This window comes from Rhinoraja longicauda, chromosome 21 (genome assembly GCF_053455715.1).
Source record: "Rhinoraja longicauda isolate Sanriku21f chromosome 21, sRhiLon1.1, whole genome shotgun sequence".
In the NCBI taxonomy this organism is placed as follows: domain Eukaryota; kingdom Metazoa; phylum Chordata; class Chondrichthyes; order Rajiformes; family Arhynchobatidae; genus Rhinoraja; species Rhinoraja longicauda.
In genome coordinates, this window is record NC_135973.1 from 29,890,859 (window position 1) to 29,916,688 (window position 25,830).

Sequence of the window (25,830 nt, forward strand, 5' to 3'; positions counted from 1 at the left end):
GATGAGGGTGTGCAAGTCAGTTCAAGAACCTGATGGTTGCGGGAAAGTAACTATGCCTGAGCCTGGTGGTGTGGCGCCTCAGACCTCTGAATGCCCTGCCCGATGCCAGCTGTGAGAAGAGGGCATGGCCTGGATGGAGGAGATCCCTGATGATAGATGCTGCTTTCTTGAGGCAGCACCTCCTGGGGATGCCTTCAATGACTGGGTGGGCTGTGCCTCTGATGGTCTGTGTCAAGTCGACCACTTGCAGCTGCAGCCTCTTGTATCACAAGCATTGGAACTGCCATTACAAGTCTATGACGCAAGCAGTCAGGATACTTTCTACAGTGCCCCTGTATACGTTTGTTAAAGTATTCAGTGACATGCCACATTTCTGGACACTTCTATGTCGAGGTGCTGGCAAGGCTTCTTCTTGATAACATCTATTACTAGGCCTAGGGCAGATCACCCAAGATGTTAACGCTAAGGAATTTAAAGCTTCTAGCTCTTTCCACTGCCGACCTATCAATAAAAACTGGGGGACACCGTGACCCAATCAACAGTTAATTCCTTAATTCCATAAACTGCCTGCTGAAAGGTGGATTAAACAAACATATAGCAACCCGATAGGAAATATATATGGAGTTTTAAGTTAATTTAAGACATTTGTAAAATAAATTAAAAATATATTTGTCTTATATAAATTAGAAACCGATCAATTAAAATAATCAAAACATGTACCATTTCTATTCAGGCTGATGACCCCCATTTCAAGGGAATGGGACTGAGTGGGACCATGTCAGGTATAAATGCCTAAGAACAGGGTTTACAAATGAATGGTATGCAGCTCCTCAGCTCAGCAAGACTGAGTTCAGTGGGGGAGTGGGAGTTCAGATGCACTGGGATCTGACTTCCAGCCCAATCTGTCCTACTATCCTCCAAAGCACAGGACAAAGTCAGGAACATGCAATCCAAACATGTTCCCTCCGCAACCATCAGCTGAAGTGGATCACAATTAGGGCTGACGGTTATAACCCAAGGCTTTAAATTGTATCCTAAAGAATTAAAGATGTGGCAAGGTTTAAGGTGGGACAATAGGGAAACAATGGGCAGGTGCCAACAATAGGGAAACAATTAAAGACAAGCATGCTCAGAACTTCAGAAATGGAATAGTGTGGACATCACCAAGAGTTATGGGTCAGGAGGTGATTACAGGGATGGGGGAAAAGCCAGACCAACGAGGAATCTGAAGACACAGCTAAAGCTAGGAACTCTACCTAGCAAAATCAAGTATTTGCACTATAGAATACTTCATTGATCCCCAAACCTACAAGCCCGTGTTTACTTCCTGTTGTCATTTACCCTTGTCATTCTATCAATAACTAATCTAAACTAATAGCTTTGCATAATAAAGTTAACTAATTCCTATATTCACGGTGCTTGGATTACATAAGCAGCAGCTCTGAAGGAATGTAGGAAATATTTGTTTTCACAGCCTTTATGAAAGAGCTGCATACAAAGGCTACTGAGCTTCTGCCCAGCCCCATTTCTCTTCACCACTGCGGATTTTAACTACCCTTTCCAACTTAATGTTGGGGTCAAGGAAAGAGCGTTCACGTCGCGGGCCGATTTCCACCAATCTTTCCACCACCACGCACAAGAGGCACAAGAAGCGCAAGGCGCCATTGTATGCAGGTGGCGAGATGTGTGCTCAGCTCTGACTGAACAATTTCTAATCTTGTGATGTGGACTTGATAAGAAGAACTTAATGTTATCCTTCCTATCTGAATGATCAGAATTCTGCACAGTACTCAAAGTGGGGGTCTCACCAATGATTTGTACAGCTGTATCATGATGTCCCAATAGTTGTACTCAATATCGTTCCCGATGAAGGCAGGCGTGCCTAACACCTTCTTTACCATGCTATCCATTTGATTCATCACTTTTAGGCAACCATGTACCTGTTCTCCCAGATCCTTCTGTTCTGTAACACTTTCCAGGCTCTATTTACTGTGCAAGGCCTACCCTGGTTTGACAATCCAAAGTGCAACATATCAAACTTAAATGTCAGACGTAAGTGCCATTTGCCATTCCCAGGCCAAACCTTCCCAACTGATCTAGATCTCGTTGTAAACTTAGATATCCTACCTCACTGTCTACTGTACCACCAATTTTGGTGTCAGCTGCAAATTTACTAACAATTTTAATTGCATTGTCATCCAAATCATTAATGTATATAACAAAAAGCAGTGGACCCAGCATGGACCCGTGTGGCACACCACTGATCATTGGCGTACAATCAGAAATACACCCTCCACGACTACCCTTTGGACTCCTTCCCATAGGCCAATGTTAAATCCAATTAGCTAGCTCACCTTGGAATCCACACAATCTCACCTTCTAGAACAGCCTACCTACCCTACCATGTGGTTCCTTGTCAAAGCTTTGCTGAAGTCCAAATAGACAATGTCCACTGCACTGCCCTCATCAATCCATCACTTTAGTGATTCAGCATGACATCGCGCTCACTGGCCTATAGTTCCCTGGTTTGTCCTTGCTGAACTTCTTAAATAATGATGCAACATTAGCCACCCTCCAGTCTTCTGGAACTTCACCTGCAGCTAAAAACGATGCAAATATCCTGATAGGGCCTCTGCAATTTGCCTCTGAGCTTCCCACGTGGTATACATGATCAGGCCCTGAGGGTCTATCCACATTAATACACTTTAAAACTGCTAATACCTCCTCTTTGGTAATTCATATAGATCTAAGACATCACAACTAGTATACCTCAATTCCTTAGCTACCATGATCTGAGTAAAAGCAGAATTAAACCCTAAACTCTGCTGGAATAAATTTGCACAGATCCAGAAAGTTGCTAGTCGGGTTTCTCAATACCTGAATGATCAAATGTTTCATCAAACTCTGCCACACCCCCTGAAACTCTGAAAATGACGCAACCTCATCTATTGCATCCGCTGCTCCAGATGTCAACTTATTTACATCGGCGAAACCAAACGCAGGCTCGGCGATCGCTTCGCTCAACACCTGCGCTCGGTCCGCGTTGGCCAATCTGATCTCCCGGTGGCCGAGCACTTCAACTCCCCCTCCCATTCCCAGTCTGACCTTTCTGTCATGGGCCTCCTCCAGTGCCATAGTGAGGCCCACCGGAAATTGGAGGAACAGCACCTCATATTTCGCCTGGGCAGCTTGCAGCCCAGTGGTATGAACATCGACTTCTCCAACTTTAGATAGTTCCTCTGTCCCTCTCTTCCCCTCTCCCTTCCCAGATCTCCCTCTATCTTCCTGTCTCCACCTATATACTTCCTTTGTCCCGCCCCCCTGACATCAGTCTGAAGAAGGGTCTTGACCCGAAACGTCACCCATTCCTTCTCTCCTGAGATGCTGCCTGACCTGCTGAGTTACTCCAGCATTTTGTGAATAAATACCTTCGATTGGTCACAGCTTTTGCACTGCAATGATAACAAATGTTAGGTTTTGTTCTCTGCTCTCACTAGCCAACTTTACTGGGCCTCAGAACCACTCCTTCACATTGTTGGTCACGCTGGAATCTTAAGGGATGATCATCATGACGTTGTTTTGTGATGGCGCTTTTGTTTTACTGGATGGATATTTGGCTAGACAGCCCATGTTTCTTCCTGAGTCAGACCACACAGAACGAACGAGCATAATAACAGTGAGTTCATTCCTGCAACTCCCTGTGGCAATTATAGTGTGCAACCGTTGAAAGCCTCACAGCATATCCTCTGGCTTTTCTCACGTTCGCTGAATTATGTACAGTCATTATGGGGAGAGGCAAAAGAAAAAAAAACACGTGGTCCAAATCAGTTATGAAGGCTATCAGGACAAAATCCTATGAAATACACGGATTAAATATAAGGCTTCTTTCGTATCCAGTACTCACTCAGACAATGCATGGAGAAAAGTAGGAATACTTCAGGGTTTTAGGCTGCATAATATTAGTTGGAAATAGACATAAAATGCTGGAGTGACTCAGCAGGACAGACAACATCTCTGGAGAGAAGGAATCGTGACAGTTCGGGTCGAGTTACTCCATTATTTTGTGTCTGGCTTCAGAGTAAATCAGCATCTGCAGTTCCTTCCTACACATAATATTAGTTGGATTGATCAGTCTGAAAATTTATTCTCACAACCATTGTGCAGTTAGTTGCAAACAGACGTCTCAGAATATTACAATGCTGTGGGGATTTCAGGTGCCAAAGAGCCCATTTGGAAATCCAACTACGAGCACAGTACAGCACAGGAGCAGGTCAATCGGCCCACAATGTCCATGCCGAATATCATGCCAAGTTAATCTCATCTACCTGCACGTGATCCACATCACTCCACACCCTGCATGTCCATGTGCCTATCTTAAATGCCACTATCAAATCTGCTTCCACCACCATACCTGACAGCATGTTCCAGGCACCCAGAATTCTATGTAGCAAAACGTCGTGTCCCCCACCACTCTTTTAAATTTCCCCCCTCTGACCTGAAAGGTATGCCCTCGAGTCTTTGACATTTCCGCCATTGGAAAAAGATTCTGTGTCTATCCTATGTCTACCTCTCATAATTTTGTATACTTCTATCAGGTTCCTTCTCAACCTCCTGTGCCCCAGAATAAACAATTCAAAGTTTATCCAATCTCTCTTTATAACTAATACCCTCTAATCCAGGAAGGATTCAGGAAATTTCTTCTGCACCCTCTCCAAAGCCTTCACATAACCCTTCCTGTAATGGGGCGGCCTCAACTGCGACCTAACCAGTCTGAAGAAGGATCTCGACCGGAAACGTCACCCATTCCTTCTCTCCTGAGATGCTGCCTGACACGCTGAGTTACTCCATCATTTTGTGATACCTACTTTAGAGTAAGAGCTGTTCAGCCCTGAAATTGGCAGTTTTTTCCCACCACATCCGGATTATCAGAAATAAACCTGCCGATTTATTTTCCTTTCATTTAAGTGGAATGAAAGTTAGATTGATTCTGTGGAGTACATGCAATCTCCCCCGACAGATGTTTATACTGGCAACGATGGCTGGAATTTTCCGTGTTGTCAATCTGGCTTTGAGCACAAGGGAATAGGGAACCTCTCTGGCTGAAACAATAATCCTTAGTTCTCAAATCTCCAGCAGTTTTCTGCACATCTGCTGTCTTCTGTGAAATATATCACCACTTATTCTGCTAAGCTTCACAGAGTAAAAGGAATTAACCTGCTGAACTGTTATTGCACCCATACTAAAGCAAGAATAACATACTTCGGGCAACGCAGCAAGTAGAGCTGCTGCCTCACAGCGCCAGAGACTTGGGTTCGCTCCTGACCTCAGGCGCTGTTGGTGTGGAGTTTGCAAGTTCTCCTTATGACCAGGTGGGTTTCCTCCAGATGATCCGGTTTCCTTCCACATCCCAAAGCAAGCAGTTTTGTAGGTTAATTGGCCTTTAAATATTCTCTAGCGTGTAGGGAAAGTGGGATAGAACCACAGTGAATGGGTGATCAATAGTCGGTGGGCCGAAGGGCATGATTCCATCCTGTATCTCGAAACTTACATTAAATTTATTTTCAGCTTTCATCTATCCACATTAAATACTATATTTCCTCACTGTACAAGAGGCCATTTGGCCCATCTGATCCATGCTGGAACTCGGAGCAATCACATCACTTCCATTCCCATAATTTATTTGACTGTAACATAATTCCACTCCACAACTCCATGTTCATCTTGCTGCACACTTACACCAAAGGTAATTTACAGTGACCAATTAACCTGCCTTTGGTAAGGGGGGGGGTGGGATAACTGGAACATGACCTGGGGAAACCAACATGGTCACAGGGAGAACATGCAAACTCCACACAGGGACAGGATTGAACTCCAATTGCTGGAGTTGTGAACCAGCAGACCAACCCACCTGCACCAGGGCGGCACGGTGGCACAGCGGTAGAGTTGCTGCCTTACAGCTCTTGCAGCGCCGGAGACTCAGGTTCGATCCTGACTACGGGCGCCGTCTGTAGTCGAAGGAAAGTAGAATTGAGCTCAAGGAGCCAGCGCTGCCCTCGCAGCTGCGGCTTGCCTGCAGTCCGTCTGTCTTTTGTGTTTTTTGTTGTTTTTGTATGAATTGTAGTTTTAATATGGTGTAGTGTTTGTATGTTATGTGGGGGGTGGGAGGGAACGGGAACTGTAAAATTCTCTCTCCCGAACGGAGACGCGACCTTTGTTTCTGTGTCGTGTCTCCGTTCCCGCTGCGGCCTACCACCGGCCATGCACCTGGGACCACCTGGGTTCTGGTTCTCAGAGGCCGCGGCCCGGACTCACCACCTGCGGCGCTGGCTGCCTGCGGATGCTGCGGGAGCGGCTGCGACTCGTCTCCGGAGGCTCCGGCGCGGGCCGCCTGAACGTCGGAAGCCCACAGGCCCCTGGATAGGGGCCGACACCAGGAGCTCCGACAGCGGCAGAGGCAGCGTGTTCGCCCGCCCCGAATCGCGGGGCTTGGGTCGGCCCGCCGCGGACCTTTCACCGTCCGGCGCGGCCTGGAATAGGCCGCGGGATTTTCTCCGCCCGGTGGGGGCTTCAATGTCGGGAGCCCCGACCGCCCCGACGTGGCAACTCCAACAGCCTGACCGCGGGAGAAGACGGCAGGGGAAGAGAAAAAGACATTCTGGCCTTCCATCACAGTGAGGAGGGATTGGAGGAGACTCACTGTGATGGATGTTTCTTTTTGTTTGGTGTTAGTTTATGATTTATGTTTATAGTTTATGTGTTATTGCATTTTTATTGATTATTCTTATTGGTCTTATTGTTGAACTGCAGGTAATGTTTCATTTCACTACACATTTATGTGTATGTGACAAATAAACGACTATTGACTATTGACTGTACTGAGTTTGTACGTTCTCCCCGTGACCTACGTGGGTTTTCTCCGAGATCTTCGGTTTCCTCCCACACTCCAAAGACGTACAGGTATGTAGGTTAATTGGCTGGGCAAATGTAAAAAAATTGTCCCTAGTGTATGTAGGATAGTGTTAATGTGCGGGGATCGCTGGGCAGTGCGGACCCGGTGGGCCGAAGGGCCTGTTTCCGTGCTGTATCTCTAAATCTAAATCATCGGGTCTCCTTAAATCACAAATGCAGTATAACAAAAGACAACGTTTTCCACGGATTTTGAGGTTTTGTACAATTGGCAGCCCTTTAGGCCTGGCTTCAGGATGGCAGAAGGGTGCATTATCTAAATTGAAGGGAAATATGCACTGTGTAAGAACAGGATCAGACACTTGCTGTTCAACTTGGTGAAAATAGTACGTGTTTATCATTTTGAACTTTATTAGTCCACTTTAAATAAATGTTTATTTACTTTGCTGGATGTATTATTTACCAAGAAGCAAAGATCAAAAAACTGATTGTGGATACACAAATTTCCATCGATGACATTGCCAGAATTAGCAAGTGAATGGGAGTAAATAATGACACATCAATTCAAGTAAGTTTAGTGCCACATGCGCAAGTACGATGAGGTGCAAAGAAGTTCATTCTTGCAGCTGTTGTTCCCAATATCACTATTAGGGAGGCACAGTGATACAGTGGTAGAGATGCTGCCTTACAGCGCAAGAGACCCAGGTTCAATCCTGACCACGGGTGCTGCCTGTACGGAATTTGTACATTCTCCCTGTGACCCCGTGGGCTTTCTCCGGGTGCTCCAGTTTCCTCCCACACTCCAAAGACGCACAGGTTTGTAGGTTGATTGGCTTGTAAATTATAAATTGTCCCTCATGTGTAGGATAGTGTTCGTGTACAGGTTGATCGCTGGCCAGCCGAAGGGCCTGGTTCTGGGGTTGTATCTCTAAATTCTAAAGTTTAAAACATAAAACGTTTGCTAAAGAATGACGCAGGAACAAATAGTTGTCGGTGACCTATGTGAAGTGGAACACAATTTTTAAAACCTGATTGCCTTCATTTTAACATTAATTTATCATGCATAATGGATTACAGTAAATTGCTTTGGATGCGATGCTATTTACATTTCAAAGTCCAACATAAATCAACCAACCAATAAAACAAAGATGTTTCTCTGAGAATTAAGTCATGAACAGGACTTAAAATGGTGATAATTTTTTTGATCAAAATTACTTATAAATTAAGCATTAATTCCAAAGGAGACACAATGATGTACAGGTTCAGACAAAGAAACAAAAAGAAAGTCCTTCTCTAACATCTGGCAACTTCCTTAAATTTAGCAGCATGGTCAAACCAGTCCAAAGAAACATCCAGATTTGTGCATATATAAATGTTGTGAACAGAAATGCAAGGTGAGAAAATGTTCTGACTAAGAGCTGGGAGAACTGACTTGTACTGACAATACAAAATAGAAAACATGTTTTGATACAAGGCATTTTCTACACACGGAAGCGTGAAATTTGAGTTCACCAGTCACACCATCTGAGCTTATCAGTAATCTATTTCCATTTTTGTTTCTAAAGTTAAATCTCGCAAGAGGGAGGAAGGGTTTGGAACTGGGATGTGTTGAGACTAGGGTTGCCAACTTCCTCACTCCTAAATATGGGACAAAGTGACGTCACCACCCCGCGCCCCACGTGACCTCACCCAGCCAGCGGCCACGTGCTCCCGCTCCACCAATGGCGGCCGCCCGGTTCGGGAGATGGGTTGCTACACAACCTCCATTAGGCGGCGCCCGGGCCTCCGGACCGAGACTGTCCAGAGCTAAAATGTTGGAAACCTAGAGTGTCGGTACCTACAGTGTCGGGGCCTACAGCGTGGGGCATGGAACGGTGACGTCACCCTTTGTCCCTTATTTGGGAGTGAGGAAGTTGGCAACCATACTAATACGGGACTAACCAATTTAGCCCAAAATACTGGATGTTCCGGCTAATACGGGACAGTTGGCAACCCTAGTTGAGACTGATAGAATGGTCAAGGCATTCAAGAGAGCGATTAGGAGAGAAAGAGGCTGAAATAACAAACAAGAGAGGATCATCAGCCCCCTAACGGTTGCAATGTAGAGTCATGAGAAGTATTCATCCATCTTAAAGTTCCACATTCAGATTATTTTTAATGTGCACCTTTTTTGGTGGTGGCTTGTAGCAGTTCCTTTTAAGGAACCACCTGTTCGTCCAAAGGCAGACTTGGTTGTCCTGATTGCAGTCATCTCAATAAAAGCCAAGCCACTTTAATAACAGGACCACCAAACAGGCAGTATTGCAAATGAACTAAAACATCTTTCAAGGGCAAACATCAGATACTCATTTTGAGGTCTATACCAAAGTGGCAGGAATACCAAACTCTAGCTCAGTATTTGTACTAGCACTCTACACGTCATAGTTCTGCAGTGAACCATTTGGTTCCCATTTTACACCTGTAAATCAAACACAGCATCAGCAAACATCTGGTTCATGATGTTGAACTTGGTTGGAAGTGACTTGTCCAATCCCAGGAGCAGAAGGTGAAAATGCCCTTAGAGCAACCTGCGATCACCATTTTGAAATTTCTGGTCATGTCAGGAGAGCATAAAATATGCATCACCTACTCAGTTGTCCTAAATTTAGGAGATAATATCTCAATTCAGGGATGTATTGGAATGTACTTCACTTGTTGGGGAAGCAAAGCCCCAACAACTCTTAAGTAGTTCAATACTACACAGGACTAAGGATATTGGTTGAATGATGCACTGCTCTGAAACACAATATATCAGTTTCCCCACCCTTCCTATGACAGGGACTTTTCATTTCTCTGGATGCACTACAACAAGGCTGGAACTTCCATGACAATCGTGATCTCAAACACTGAGGACATGAGTGGTAGAGAAAACATAGGATCATTTCCACCCAAGATATCTCCTGGCATTGGCATACAGTATGATTTCTTCATTAACACATGGACAAATCCTTGAAATTCTCTGATCCAACAGCCCTGGATAGTTCAAGGTGGCTCGGCATTACCATCTCCTCGAGTAACTACATTTGGGCAAAACTGCATCCTCTAATACATCCCACTTTTCTTCAGATACAAATACATTTTCAGTTTTCATCCCTTACCTTTGCCAGGTGCATCTGCAGCTTTTTCTTGGCATCACCAATTTCAAAGATGCGATGCGTAAATGCAAGATTGACATTGTTGAACTGCTTCCACAACTCCTCCGAAGTCGCAGCCAGAAGCTTTTCAAGCTCGTCCCGCAGTCTCGCTGAGGCCGCCCGCTCGCACTGTGAACGCAGGATGTTTTCTTCTGTGTACTTCAACCAGGAACCCGGGCTTGTGATCCTAATGAAATAATTACAACAGATGATGGCTTAAAGGTAAAAATTGCAATTTTAGTCAGTTTGAATTTGGAGCCTTAATAAAAGTGGTTTTATTAACTGAAAAGATCTACTCTGAATCAGGCGTTTGATATGTTTATTCATAAAGTTCAAGTCATCAGCTGATGGAAGCTCCGCCATACATTTCCTTGCACCTGACTGAAACCAGTTAAATAAAGTGTCTCCCTTAAGCATAGTGAGACAGAGGGATCTTTGAGTCAGCAGTGTTGTGTGGCAGATGTGTTGTTTATCTTTGTGCTTCGGGAATACAAGTTTACAAACTCTATTCCTCCGTAACCAGAGTTAATGATTCAGAATGCTAAAATGGTGACGGGCACGTTCACCCAGACGATCTCTTTTACTCTTCCAGTGTGCTGTATGATAGCCAATGTGCTGGTGCACTCATTCTGCTTGGCATTTGCACCATGCCAAACGATTTGAACTGGAGGTTGAACACGCTCAAGATGATTTCCCATTGTATTTATAAATCAAAGATATGGATGGCATAACTTCTTTGGTATCACCACGCTAAGAGCTGCCGAGTGTAATCCACCACTCTACAAGCAGAGGAGGAATGGCTATCAAGTTACCAATATGTTCCTGCTGGATTGCTCTGCCAAATATTTAAGGCGGCCAGATGCTCTTGATTGGAAAATGATGCTTAGGACAGGAAATATATATTTTAAATGTATTGCATTCCCTCTGTGGCTTTCTTCTTTAGAAACATGACACCACAAGCTTGTTGTTCCTTTCATGTTGGAAATTAAGGCCACTGGCTCTGCTGTGGTCATTACAAACAGTGAGATCATTCAACAAGAAGTAAACAAGCAACACTACAAGACGGCAATGTTTGTTTAGAGTTGTGCCTGGTGAAAATCACTGCTAACAAAAGCCATCCAGCTAAAAGAAATCCCGCTGCATAGCTAATCAGATCCATGCTTAAACATGCTTATGCTTAAACTTAGGGGCGGGCACGCGTGACACAGTGGTAGACTTGATGCCTTACAGTGCCAGAGACCCAGGTTCGATTCTGACTACGCGTGCCGTCTGTATGGAGTTTGTACATTCTTCCTGTGACTGCGTGGGTTTCCCCCGGGTGCTCCAGTTTTCTCCCACACTCCAAAGACATACATGTTTGTAGGTAAAGATTGATATTGTTCCTGGTGTGTAGGATAGCGCTAGTGTACAGGAAGCGCTAGTCAGCGCAGACTCGGTGGGCTGAAGAGCCTATTTCTGCACTGTATCTCAAAACTAAACTAAACTAATGTAGACACTTTGCACCATCAAAACTGTGATGAACTGGAGGAGATCAAGTGGTGAAACTACTCTTCTGCCCATTTTGTAGACCTTCCACGATTGGTTTTATTAAAAACATGCATGTTTGCTCATAGCTTTTTTCCAGCACTGAATGTTCCACTGTTTTTATTGGAGGCGAGATGGCATTGCTGATGGAAAGATTTATTTGGTAGTGGCGTCCGAGCCAAACACACAGCTCGGCTCACTTTACTCCAATTCTTCTTTCAGAGTTTCAGGGCAAATTCCTGAGAAAAGTGTAAGAGCAGGTCCATACTTATTTTGGAAACGCTCTCCTGTCTCCATTCTAGCAGGAATCAGAAGATTATTGCCACAGCTGTGGGCAAACAATAACCCAGTCAGCAACAGATAAACATCCTCTGGTTTTAGACTGTTACAGCACTACCACATTGCAGGGAAAGATAAATCAACTTAATTTATTAAGTATCTTTAAGTCCTAATGTGCTCTGAATGTTTTAGATATCCCCAGAGTCACTCGGCTCCTCACTACTTCCCAAGTGTCTGTTTTCATGCAAGGTCCTTGGCAGGAAGTGGTTGCAGCCTTTCAGTGGAGAGGTTGGAAAGACATCTCCAGTCCACAGTCCGAGCCAACATTCACAATGAGTAGTACTAGCAATTATCAATGGTTAGTCCAGCCGAGGAATTCTCAGGACTCAAGTCGGTGAGTCACATAATTGGATTTTATGAAGTTGCATACTTTACAGTCGAGAGTTGTTCAGGGACAGATATGACTCAGTGGGTGGCACTTTCACTACTGAGTCAGAAGATTGTGGCCTCAAATTCCACTCCAGAGATTAGAGTTTAAACATCTGGGCTGAGACTCCCGTTTAGTAGGAAGGGAGTGTTACGTTAAGTACAAGGGATGCTGTCTTTGGAGATAGTAAACCAAGGTCTTTTCTGCTCTGTTGGATGGACATAAAAGAACACATGGCTCTATTTCAAGGAATAAGGAATTATCCCTGATGGCCAAACTGATAGTTAACCCTCATTCAACATAAATAAAGCTTTTTTCTGGACACATTTCTTCGTGGAACTTTGCTCCAGGCATCTTGTCTGCTGTATTTCCTGTATCAAAACTGTGCTACAATTGAGAAGTATTCCATTGGCTTTAAAGCATTTTGGGATGAAATGAAAGGTGTACATTTACTACAGTCTATTTTGACATGTAAGTTCAATTCTGCCCAGTTCAACAATTTCTGACCAGTAAATAGTCACCAGCAGTGATCAATGGCCTGTCCAATATCAGAAAAATAGGCATTCTTCTACAATTTTATTTTTAGACATTTTCACTTTAAGTAGATGGACATCAGACCTGCCACAGGTTTGACTTCTTCCGTGTGCAGGTTCAAGGATTACAAAGTGAGCCGCATGGTGGTGCAGCGGTAGAGTTGCTGCCTCACAACGTCAGAGACCCGGGTTCGATTCTGACCTTGTGCGCTGTCTGTATGGAGTTTGTACGTTTTCCCTGTGACCGCCTGTTTTTTTCCCCGGAGGATCTGTATTTCTCCTACATCCCAAAGACGTGTAGGTTTGTAGGTTAATTGGCTTTTTTAGATTTAGAGATACAGCACGGAAACAGGCCCTTCGGCCCACCGAGTCCGCGCCGCGCAACGATCCCCGCACATTAACACTACCCTACACACACTAGGGACAATTTTTACATTTACCCAGTCAATTAACCTACATACCTGTACGTCTTTGGAGTGTGGGAGGAAACCGAAGATCTCGGAGAAAACCCACGCAGGTCACGGGGAGAACGTACAAACTCCGCACAGACGGCGCCCGAAGTCAGGATCGAACCCGAATCTCCGGCACTGCATTCGCTGTAAGGCAGCAACTCTACCGCTGCGCCACCGTGCCGCAGCTTCTGTAAATTGTTCCTAGTGTGTAGAATAGAACTAGTGTACAGATGTTCATTGGTGGGCATGGACTCTGTGGGCCAAAGGGCCTGTTTCTACGCTGTATTTCTAAACTAAACTAAAAAGTGGCTTTTAGATGGATTGTGAGTTCTTTAATATTTAGATACTGCAGGTTTTTGGAATCTCCTCATGTTGGACAGGGGGCCAAGAGCTTGGGAAAGGGTTTTCTACAGCAGAAAGCTCTCCTTTGGAAAGGGTAAAAACTGGTTGACTTTCCCCACACAGAAAACTCGTAAAATATTCCCCAATCCCAGGTGACTCATCCCTATGTAAATATATTTTAAGTGAAGTCATTAGCTATTCAAAGGCTTTTTTCTAAACAGTGTTGGTCAGAAGAGTCATTTTATTGGAATTGTTTAATCTTTAAATATAATTTGTCCTTGAAGACAAAATGGATTTCAGTTTTGAAGCCTAAACGTGGTATTATTTTGGGGACAGATAACACTGCAAGTGCAAAAAGGATCATTTGATGTGTTTAATTTCATTAAATGTTCATGAGACCAGATCTTCTGAGGGAGTATGTTGTCAACTGATACACAGATTATACAGTTGTGTGTGCAGATTTCTTGTGTCATACTGGTTTTCTTAAAGTGTAACTCAGCTCTGCTTTGTCTGCTCTTTTCTCAATTAAAGCGGCTTTGTTTCTCTTTTTCCTGGACAGTCTGCCAACTTTGCATTGTTCTCATTCCTTGCACATAAATTGTTTTACTGTTCCCTTTCCCCTGCCATTATCGATTAACCTTAAGGCTTTGCACATCCCACCAGACACTCTTGTCTATTGGCTGTAGTCATTGGAACTCAAATACTTGGTGAAATCAGTAAAGTTCAGAGCCAGCAAAAGAGACTGTTGAGTTCTGGTGTACGGGATTGAACTAATGTTCTCCATTTCTTCAGAATTTCTGAACGAGTTCTGCAGAGGTAAATGCCAACAAATGCAGGTGATAAAGCACTCGTGATGGCTTGTTGGCACTTGTCACAACTTGAAACCCTGCATTTGCAGGTGTACATACAGGAACCTGGACATCTGCTTTTATTGCCTCTGCTTTTCAAGATATTTTAGCTCAGAGTTCTTCCATCTGCCAGCAGATAGCATCTGAAACAAGATAGCTCTTTGCAAAGTGGGTGGTTGCACACATGAAGCTGACACAATCGACATTTTCCCAAGTCATCAGAGAGACACATCAGGCAATTTGTACTGCACACATCACAACACCAAGGGTCTGACACAGCTTTTACAAAAAGGCAACTGCATTTTAAAAGGAGGCAGTAAATGGATAGAATATAGCTTGGAGTGGAAGAGCAGAGGGGTGAGTGGATAACAGGCCATTGTCTGGTTTAGACACAAAAATAGTACTGTGGCCACGAAGGACAGGCCTCAAATTCAGTCTCAGAATTCAAATAAATTATCTGGTCAATCTTTGTTGCATTTTCACCTCAGTAAAATCTCACCATCCGAGTCCATAAATTAAATTAGTGCTGTTGTGTCCTTGATACTTCTGTAAAATGGGTGAAACACAGTTCAAGATTTAACCTGAGCTTCACAGTACCATTGAGTACAAGTCGTTACCACGGTTTTGGCCATCATCTCCAAGGCCGACCTAAACACGTTTGTGATGAATAATATTCAATATATATGCAAATAACTGATGCACACAAGTAGGAATTAACAGTTCCAGTTTCTCATTGTGTAGAAACCAAGTGCTTGAACATCTCCACCCGTGAAGAAACACAGACCAGAGTTAATGGCTGCATCCATGATTGACCATTCTACCAAAAAATCCAAGACGTCAGTGGAGGACCTTTGACCAGCAGATGCATCCTTGTTATGACAGCAGGTATGCTATCTTCAGCTGCAGTAGGAGTGCCAGCCAACTTTTACACAATGGGAAAATGTGAAAAATACCAGTGCCAATTTAGGTTTTCCTCATTGTTGGCATGTGCTGTGAGGAGTATGTGCAACACAGACACATTTCCCTTAGGTTTCATGCTGAAACTGGGTAGATTTGGCCTCAGATGCAGTCAGGTCTGAGCAGCCTGGGAGTGGATGCAATTGCCTTTTGAGTGAATACTCTCCATGCAGGTCTTCACTGAGCTTTGCTCTAAAGGAAAGCCTTCAGCCCTGAATGAGATCAGTCTCAGCTCTTGCGCCAGTGCCACTGATGGATCACCATTAGAGGAAATAGCTTTGTTCACTCATCTCACCTGTGCTACTGTGAACAAACACATATTCTGTTGTCACAACAGCCTTTTAAGGGCAAATTGCTGTTTTATTAGATTATGTGTGTTGGAGGCCAGTTACCTGGTCTGTTTCACAGCATGAAAGAGTCTAACCCATTGGAAGATGTGGTGCAAATCACTCTCTATGTTTTGTGTCGGAAGGAACTGCAGATGCTGGTTTAAACTGAAGATAGACATGAAAAGCAGGAGTAACTCAGCGGGGCAGGCAGCATCTCTGGAGAGAAGGAATGGGTGATGTTTTGGGTTGAGACCCTTCTTCTGAAACGTCACCCATTCCTTCTCTCCAGAGATGCTGCCTGTCCCGCTGAGTTACTCCAACTTTTTGTGAGATTTCTATGTTTTATTGCTTTTAGAAAAACAGGATTCACATCAGCATCAAGTATTCCCTTATCATGTGAATGGCTCGATTGTAATCATGCATTGTCTTTCTGCTGACTGGTTAGCAACAAGCAACAAGCGTTTTTCACTGTACCTCGGTACACGTGACAATAAACTGAACTAAGCATGACATGGTTCAGGTGTGGTGAAATGCTCTCCCAACTACCATGCTTCAAACTAAAATCGTCAGCTGTAGCAAAAAAAAAGGATGGATAGAGGATTTTTGCAGGATCATATTTAAAAGGCCGTATTGACATTACACACTGGTAACAAGAAATTTGCAGCCCATCGCACATCTCTCTAATTGAACCATCAGGACAATTTCAGTGTAAATAGAAAGGAGAGTTGCAACGAATTCTGACAACTTGCTGTCAACCTGATTTACACTGCCATGAAAAGTCAAAATCTTCCCCACAAGACCATATCATAAAAACAATTTCTAGACATTGCTGTTTGATTTTACCATGGACTCAGTTTTTGCACTTTTCCCACCAACCTTCTTGCAACAATCCATGTGAAACAGCGAGTTTGATGGAGTTTCACTGTTCATCCTGTACTTTTTTTTATGCCCTTGGGCTAACATTGAATATATTAATCTGAGGCATACACACTCCAGAACAAAGAATCACATGGGGTTGTTACACTTACGTAGCGTTCACTTGTTCAATTCCACAGTAATAGTTGATACTATCGGAGGTGTTCTTCATCTGATGCGCTTTATCGTCAATCCAGTATGCTGAACATTTATCACACAGATCTCGTTCCAGTTCATGCTGAGCTGCTCTGTTATTTCTGTATTAATAAGAAGAGAAAGTTCATACTTGCAAGGTTACTTCACAGAAAGAAATAGCAAAGATTCACCCCTCCTGCTGCTGTTTAAAAGTGGTGGAAAGGTTAGATATTTCAGTTTGGCTTTTGGATGCCACCATTGTTCTGCTGATTAATGATCAGAATCTCATTCGGCACAAATTTAAATTCATTGATACTATCTTCAGAAAATTAGAAGTGTACAGCACAGAACCTGGCCTTCATGGCACACTAATCAAAAGGCCTACGCACGATAATCCCATTTGCCAGCATTTGCCCTTTATCCCTTTGCTCCTTGCTGATCCAAGGACCCGTCCTACAGCCTTTTAAATGTTTAATTGGATCTGCCTCCACTGGCAACGTGTTCCAAATATTTACCTTATGTTAATTTATCTCTTCTCACCAGAAACCTGTGCACTCTTAATCTAGATTCCTCTGCCCTGGGAAAAGTATTTTGCCCATCTATCCTTTCTATGCCTCTCAATTTTATAAACCTCCACAAGGTTAAGGGATAGGAAGTCGCTTGCAGCTTGAAAAAACTTTGGTATGGCTGCTTTCAGAGTATTGTGTGCAGTTCTAGTTACCCCTACACTGAGGATGTGGAGGCTTTGGAGAGGGTGCAGAAGAGGTTTCCCAGAACACTGTCAGATTCACAGGGTATTAGGTATAAGGAGACAATATTGTACAAATTTGGATTGTTTTCTTTGGAGTACCGGAGGTTGAGGGGAGACCTGATAGAACTAGAGAAAATTATGAGGCATATCTCGGGTAGATAGTCAGAACCTTCTTCCCAGGGTGGCAATGTGAAAGTCAAGAAGGCATAGCTGTAAATTTAAAGAATACACCGATCAGCCAAAACATTATGACCACCTGCCTAATATGCTGTTAGTCCTCCGTGTGCCGCCGAAACAGCGCCGACCCGCCGAGGCATGGACTCTACAAGACCCCTGAAGGTGTCCTGTGGTATCTGGCACCAAAACATTAGCAGCAGATCCTTCAAGTCCTGTAAGTTGCGAGATGGAGCCGCCGTGGATCGGACTTGTCGATCCAGCAAATCCCACAGATGCTCAATCGGATTGAGATCTGGAGAATTTGGAGGCCAGGGCAACACCATGAACACTTCATCATGATCCTCAAACCATTCCTGAACAATGTGTGCAGTGTGGCAGGGTGCATTATCCTGCTGAAAGAGGCCACTGCCATCAGGGAATACCATTGCCATGAAGGGGTGTACCTGGTCTGCAACGATGTTTAGGTAGGCAACGTGTAAAATTGACGTCCACATGAATGGGCGGGCCCAGGGTTTTCCAGCAGAACATTTCCCAGAGCATCACACTCCCTCCTCCGGCTTGTCGTCTTCCCACAGTCGGTTCGGACCAGACGGGATAGCCTTCGTTGCCCTCGAGCATCAATGAGCCTTGGGCACCCAAGGTTGGGCGCCCAAGGTTTGTGGTTTGTCCCTCCTCGGACCACTGTCAGTAGGTACTCACTACTGCTGACCAGGAGCACCCCACAAGCCTTGCCGTTTTAGAGATGCTCTGATCCAGTCGTCTGGCCATAACAAATATTGGCCCTTGTGAAAGTCGCTCAGGTCTTTACTCCAGCCCATTTCCACCTTCGTCCACCACATCAATTTCAAGAACTGACTGTTCACTTGCTGCCTAATATATCCCACCCCTTGACAGGTGCCATTGTAACAAGATAACCCATGTTATTCACTTCACCTGTCAGTGGTAATAATGCTTTGGCTGATCGGCTGTATGTGTGGGAAAGGTTTTGTCCCCACAGAGAGTAGTGGGGGCCTGGTGGTGATGAAAGCATATATGATAGTGGTGTGTAAGTCTTTTGGATGAGCACATGGATATGCAGAGATACAGATACAGAACTTTATTGTCATTCGGTACAGATACCGAACGAAATTACAGCAGTCACAGAACACAACAAAAAAGAAAAGAGCATAGGACACACGACCCCAGCACAAACATCCATCACAGTGACTCCAAACACCCCCTCACTGTGATGGAAGGCAACAAAACTTCCACTCTCTTCCCCCCCCCACGCCCACGGACAGGCAGCTCGACCCCTACCGAGGCGACCGACACGCACAGCCCCCGCAAGGGGATGGAAGGCCCCGCGGCCGAGCCGCACCGGGCACTGAAACGTCCCGCGGCCGAGCCGCGCCGGCGATGTTAAGTCCAGCGACCGAGCCGCGCCGGGCGATGGAAGGCCCCGCGGCCGAGCCGCACCGGGCGCTGCTAAGTCCCGCAGCCGAGCCGCGCCGGCGATGTTAAGTCCAGCGGAGGGATATGGATCACGTGCAGGCAGAGATTAACTTTGTGATTAACAGAGGAGATAATACAGCAGGGGAACAGGCCCTTCGGCCCACAATATTGTAGTGGGCCGAAGAGCCTGCTCCCCTGCTGTATTGTTCTATGTTTGTTCCAAGTTCAGAGGTCACCCCTCAACCTATTATGTTCCTGTAAGAATAAATCCAGCCTGTACAATCTCCCCTTACAACTACTAGCCTCCAGCCCAGACTACATCCTGGTTAATCTACAGTCTGTCTCTCTGTTGCTATCTTCTTGAACTGCTGCAGTAATATGACTACATGGATAGGATCGTTTTAATGGAAAGGATAGTTTTAGAGGGATAGGGGCCAAACACAGGTAGTGTAAATGGGGCATACTAGTCGGCGTGGGCAAGTTGAGCGGAAGGGTCAGTTTCCATACTGTATGACTGACTCTGTGTGTAACAGTGGCTTGCTGGCACATGTCAGTGGGCTCTCACATGTCATTCCTGTGTGTCGAGAATTATTTACAGGCCAGATGAGCAAGGATGATAAGTTTCCTTCTCTAAAGGTTATTTGTCAATACAATTTTTCTTTAAACAAGATTGACATCATCATTAATACTAATTCCAGATCATTTGATCAACTGAATTTAAACTCCTCACAGTGGAATATGAACTCAACTTCCCAGGTGTTTAGCGTAGGAAGGAACTGCAAATGCTGGTTTACACCGAAGATCGACACAAAGTGCTGGAGTAACTCAGTGGGCCAAGCAACATTTCTGGAGAAAAGAAATAGGTGACGTTTCGGGTTAAGATCCTTCTTCAGACTAAAGAAGGGTATCGACCTGAAATGTCACCTACTCCATTTCTCCAGAGATGCTACCTGACTGCTCCAGCATTTTGTGTCTATTCCCAGGTCTTTAGTTCAGTGATGTAACTATTTTATCACTGTTTCTGGCTCAGTTAAATGTTTCCTTTTCATGTTCCCTTAAGGAAAGATGGCACAATAAATGGCATATTTAGCAGGAAAAGTGGCAGCCCTGAAGAATCTGAAACTTTTGCAAAATATGGCCAAAAGAAAACATGCAAAGAAAAGGAAAATACTTAGTACGGCCTCAGTGTGCGGGACTATCCGAAAGGTCTGGATATGATTAACGCTTGGTATTTTTCATGTTCCCAGCCAAAAGTTGCAAAAACCACATGTTCTACTATCATAAAACTCTTCTCATTCACAATCCACTATGTTAGTCAGGAAGACTTATTAAGTTTGCCAGCCAGTAATGAACAATGTTTATCTGACTACAGGTATTTGTTTTAATTCACCAATGATTGCCCTGGCACAAAGCATAAGCAAAGGGTGAAATGAATAACTTGTTCTGTGCACACCCACAAAAATCCCAAGCTTGCATTTCAGGTTCAGTTAGACTGAAACTGAACCACCAAGGTGTTTTCAGAGGTTCTAAGTGCGAGCGCTTGCTGGCTTGTGTGCAGGGACCTTCAAGTGCTAATGCAGCACATCATGCCAATGTTCACTCTCTGGCCCTCCCCTATACCGCTTGCAGCCCAAGGCCTGAACTGTAGTTGCTGTCGAATCCAAGTGTATGCTAACACATTTCCATTGCTTGGTGCTATTCACCAAACGTTTACTGATAGACAATAGACAATAGGTGCAGGAGTAGGCCATTCAGCCCTTCGAGCCAGCACCGCCATTCAATGTGATCATGGCTGATCACTCTCAATCAGTACCCCGTTCCTGCCTTCTCCCCATACCCCCTCACTCCGCTATCCTTAAGAGCTCTATCCAGCTCTCTCTTGAAAGCATCCAACGAACTGGCCTCCACTGCCTTCTGAGGCAGAGAATTCCACACCTTCACCACTCTCTGACTGAAAAAGTTATTCCTCATCTCCGTTCTAAATGGCCTACCCCTTATACTTAAACTGTGGCCCCTTGTTCTGGACTCCCCCAACATTGGGAACATGTTTCCTGCCTCTAATGTGTCCAATCCCCTAATTATCTTATATGTTTCAATAAGATCCCCCCTCATCCTTCTAAATTCCAGTGTTTTTCAAGCCCAATCGCTCCAGCCTTTCAACATACGACAGTCCCGCCATTCCGGGAATTAACCTAGTGAACCTACGCTGCACGCCCTCCATAGCAAGAATATCCTTCCTCAAATTTGGAGACCAAAACTGCACACAGTACTCCAGGTGCGGTCTCACCAGTGCCCGGTACAACTGTAGATGGACCTCTTTGCTCCTATACTCAACTCCTCTTGTTATGAAGGCCAACATTCCATTGGCTTTCTTCACTGCCTGCTGTACCTGCATGCTTCCTTTCATTGACTGATGCACTAGGACACCCAGATCTCGTTGAACTCCCCCTCCTCCTAACTTGACACCATTCAGATAATAATCTGCCTTTCTATTCTTACTTCCAAAGTGAATAACCTCACACTTATCTACATTAAACTGCATCTGCCATGTATCCGCCCACTCACACAACCTGTCCAAGTCACCCTGCAGCCTTATTGCATCTTCCTCACAATTCACACTACCCCCCAGCTTAGTATCATCTGCAAATTTGCTAATGGTACTTTTAATCCCTTCGTCTAAGTCATTAATGTATATCGTAAATAGCTGGGGTCCCAGCACCGAACCTTGCGGTACCCCACTGGTCACTGCCTCCCATTCCGAAAGGGACCCATTTATCCCCACTCTTTGCTTTCTGTCTGTCAACCAATTTTCTATCCCTGTCAGTACCCTACCCCCAATACCATGTGCCCTAATTTTGCCCACTAATCTCCTATGTGGGACCTTGTCGATGTGGCCCACTAATCTCCTATGTGGGCTTTGAAAGTCGAGGTACACCACATCCACTGACTCTCCCCTATCAATTTTCCTAGTTACATCCTCAAATGTGTTGCCATTTGACAGAAATTATGTCATGAATGCAGCCAACTAAAATGATTGGAGAATCAGCACTGGTTGCACCCACAATTGATGTGCAACACATCAAGTAACTAATCATCCCAAATTCATTACTGTTATTAAAAAACTTCAAATGCACCCTTTTTTTGGTTGCTTAAATTGATACATGTTCACGCTCACTAATTCCATTGGAATATATAGAATCAGTGGATAAGTGGATTACCAATTGTGACTGCTATGTTATTCACTAGCCTCCAGAGATGGAAGCTAACCAAAAATAACTGGAAGTGTGTAGAAAGAAACGGCAGATGCTGGTTAATATTGAAGATTGACACAAAGTGCTGGAGTAACTCAGCGGGTCAGGCAGCATCTCTGGAGAAAAGGGATGGGTGACGGTTCGGGTCGGGACCCTTCGTCAGACTGAAGAAGGGTCCCGACCCAAAACGTCACTCATCCTTTTTCACCAGAGATGCTGCCTGACCTGCTGAGTTACTCCAGCACTTTGTGCCTATCAAAGATAACGAGCCTTGCTTTCCAAAAACATTTAAAACCATCTACTAAGGTCGCAATCCTCTCCATTTAATGGTACTTTGAATAACCTCCAGAATATTTATAGAGATGACGCTACATATTTTTCATCCTTGACCAGATGCCTTCACTGATATATCCCTTCAATAGTTCCCAATTGTGGATTACTTCTACTCCAAATAGCACTTAATCATCATCAGATCCTTAAATTCCTCAATTCTGCTCCTGAACAGATAAACATATTAGTATAACATTAATTATGCAACAGCATGCAAATTCCATAACAATTTAATATCAAATATCATTTGAATATCTGTATTTACCAAGCATAATTTGGAGGACAGCAAGATTGGTGTGGAGAATACAAATATGCTACGGCAGTTTGAGACCGAAAAGGAGGTGGTGCTGAAGTTCTTCAAGAGCATTAAGGTGGATAAGTTCCCTGGGCCTGATGGGATCTATCCCAGGTTATTGAGGGTGGCAAGAGAGGAGATTGCAGGGGCCTTAACAAGGATCTTTGCTGTTTCTCTAGCCACAGGCGAGGTTCCGGAGGACTGGAGAGTGGCCAATGTTGTTCCTATTTTAAGAAAGGAAGTAGAAGGAATCCAGGGAACTATAGGCCGGTGAGCCACATGTCAGTGGTAGGGGAACTGTCGGAGAGAATTCTTTCAGATAGGATTTACTCCCACATTTGGAAGAGAATGGGCTAATTGGGGATAGCCAGCTATGTACGTAGCAGGTTGTGTCTAACTAGCTTGATTGAGTTTATTGAGATGACAAAAGAGATTGATGAAGGTAGGGTGGTGGATGTTGTATACGTGGAATTTAGTACAGCTTTTGATAAGGTCCCTCATGGTAGGCTGATCCGGAAGATTAAGAAGTATGGGACTGACTTGGTCGCATGCATTTTGCGAGGTTGAATGCAAGGAGAGAGTTTACAGTTCATGGCAAAATCCTTATCAGCATTGATGTGCAGAGGGATCGTGGAGTCCAAGTTCATCGTTCACTAAAGGTGGCAGCACAAGTAGATAGTGTGGTAAAGCAGGCATATGGTACGGCCTTCATTACTAAGGGCATGGAATATAAGAGTCGGGAAGTCAAGATGCAGCTCTATCAGACTTTGGTTAGGTTGCATTTGGAGTATTGTGTGCAGTTCTGGTCGCCCCTTACAGGAAAGATGTGGAAGCTTTGGAGAGGGTGCAGAGGAGGTTTACCAGAATGCCGCCTGGATTAAAGGGTTTCAGCAAAAGGGGGTCATAGTAGGGGATTTTAACTTTCCCCAATATTGACTGGCACTGTCACAGTGCAAAATGTTTATGTGGGACAGAATTTGTCAAATGTGGTCAGGAAAGTATCCTCAGGCAATATGTAGAGGGTCCTACACGGGAGAGGGCGACACTTGGTCTAGTTTTAGGAAATTGGGAGGGGCAAGTTGACGATGTTACAGACGACTGTGGAGGCCACATCTTTGGGGTTGGTTTTAAAGCACAGATTGGCAGGTATTTGATTAGTCAGGGTATCAAAGGTTACGGGGAGAAGGCAGGTTAGAGGGAAAAATAGATCAGCCGTAATTGAATGGTGGAGTAGACTCAATGGGCCTAAAGGCCTTATTCTGCTTCGATGACTTATGAAATGTTCGTGGATGAGCCTTATGGGACCAGCAACCATTGTTCTATTAGTTTTAAGATCATTATGGATAAAGAAAGGGCAGACCCACCAGTTAAAATTCTAAATTGGGGCATAGCCAACTTTGAAGGTATTAGACAGGAACTCGCTCAAGTGGATTGGAGCAGGTTGTTTGGAGGAAAAGGAATGCCTGAAAAGGTGGATGTTTATAAAAGTGCACTGACAAAAGTCCAGGACAAGGAGGCGGCATGGGGCAGGTATAGGCAGGTAGGATCAAGTGTATCCCTGGAGGAGTTTCGGGAACTGAGGAACACGCTGAAAAAGGAAATCAGGAGGGCAAAAAGGGGAGAGGAGATAGCTCGGGCAGATAACATTAAGGGTAATCCAAGAGATTTTATAAGTACATTATGGGAGAAAGGGTTTTGGTCGCTGTGGTTTCTTCCCACAACCAAAAATTGTACGGGTTGTTAGGTGAATTGGCAACTGTAAATTTCCCCTAGAGTATGTGGCGGAGGATGTGTGATATTAATAGGCATGCATGAGACAATAAGTTGCAGAAAAATGAATGGGCAGATTGGAATAGGTGTGTTACAATGTAGGTTTGCCGTCTCAATGATCAGACTGGTTGTCCCTTTTACATCTACATTTAGAAGATAGATTCAGAAATTTCCGATGCAGAAGTCATTCAGCTCATCATTTTCAAGAAGACAGAATATAAAGCGAAACATTTTTGTTTTTTAGAACTTCTTCCAATACAGATACAAGTGTACGGCATAAACATAAACTCTCAAAATCGATTACGTTAAATGAATTTTCATTCAAATTTGTAACAAATTAAAAAATAACTTACGCTAGTTGTTCAGCGGCTCTCTCTATGCCTCTTTTCAATCTTTCTTGAATGCACTTGATTATTCTCATTTCCTATAAACAGATAGAAACAAAAAACTAGAAGTATTTTCTGACGTTGGAGAGTGTGACGTCGTACATCCCAGCAAGAGAGGGACATGGAAAGGCGACGAGCCTTGGACACGCCAAACTCTAGCCTCCTTCAGAACTCACGATTCATCTGGTCTAGGAAGCTCTCCATAAGTTCATGAGTGAGTGAAGCAGAATTAAGGGCCTGTCCCAGTTACGCGATTTTTAAGGCGACTGTCAAAGTCGTAGTAGATCGCCAAAAAACTTTTGAACCCTACGACAATGTCTATGACAATGACCACGACAAGCTATGACAACCTACCACCTAGGCGACGGCAAGCTGCCGACAACCGGCGAACCCAGTCTTCGCGACCTAGGACGTCCACTATGACAGGGACTCCGACAAGCTACGACAACCGACGTCAACCTGCACTTACTACAACTCCGAACTAGGCAGCGTACCATGGCAGAATGATATTATCTGAAGACCAGCAGCAAACAGCCCACTCCACAAGCAGAGGTCCACCACTCCAGGAAGAGAGCCCCCAAAAGACCACAACCCAAGCCCCTTTTCAGTGCCCCCCCAC

The 25,830-nt window shown here is 44.5% G+C and overlaps 1 protein-coding gene across 4 annotated transcripts in view; it reads right to left on the minus strand.

Moving 5' to 3' along the window:
• The window catches only part of LOC144604093 (tektin-3-like), an 81,060-nt gene that overhangs the window by 15,446 nt on the left and 39,784 nt on the right, over window positions 1-25,830 (minus strand). For all 4 annotated transcript variants that reach the window (XM_078418203.1, XM_078418200.1, XM_078418202.1 and 1 more), the window contains exons 4-6: window positions 25,179-25,249; window positions 16,799-16,942; window positions 10,044-10,266 (exon numbers count right to left, since the gene is read on the minus strand). In XM_078418203.1, the coding sequence (XP_078274329.1) occupies window positions 10,044-10,266; window positions 16,799-16,942; window positions 25,179-25,249 (438 nt within the window). The remainder of the gene's footprint in view (window positions 1-10,043; window positions 10,267-16,798; window positions 16,943-25,178; window positions 25,250-25,830) is intronic.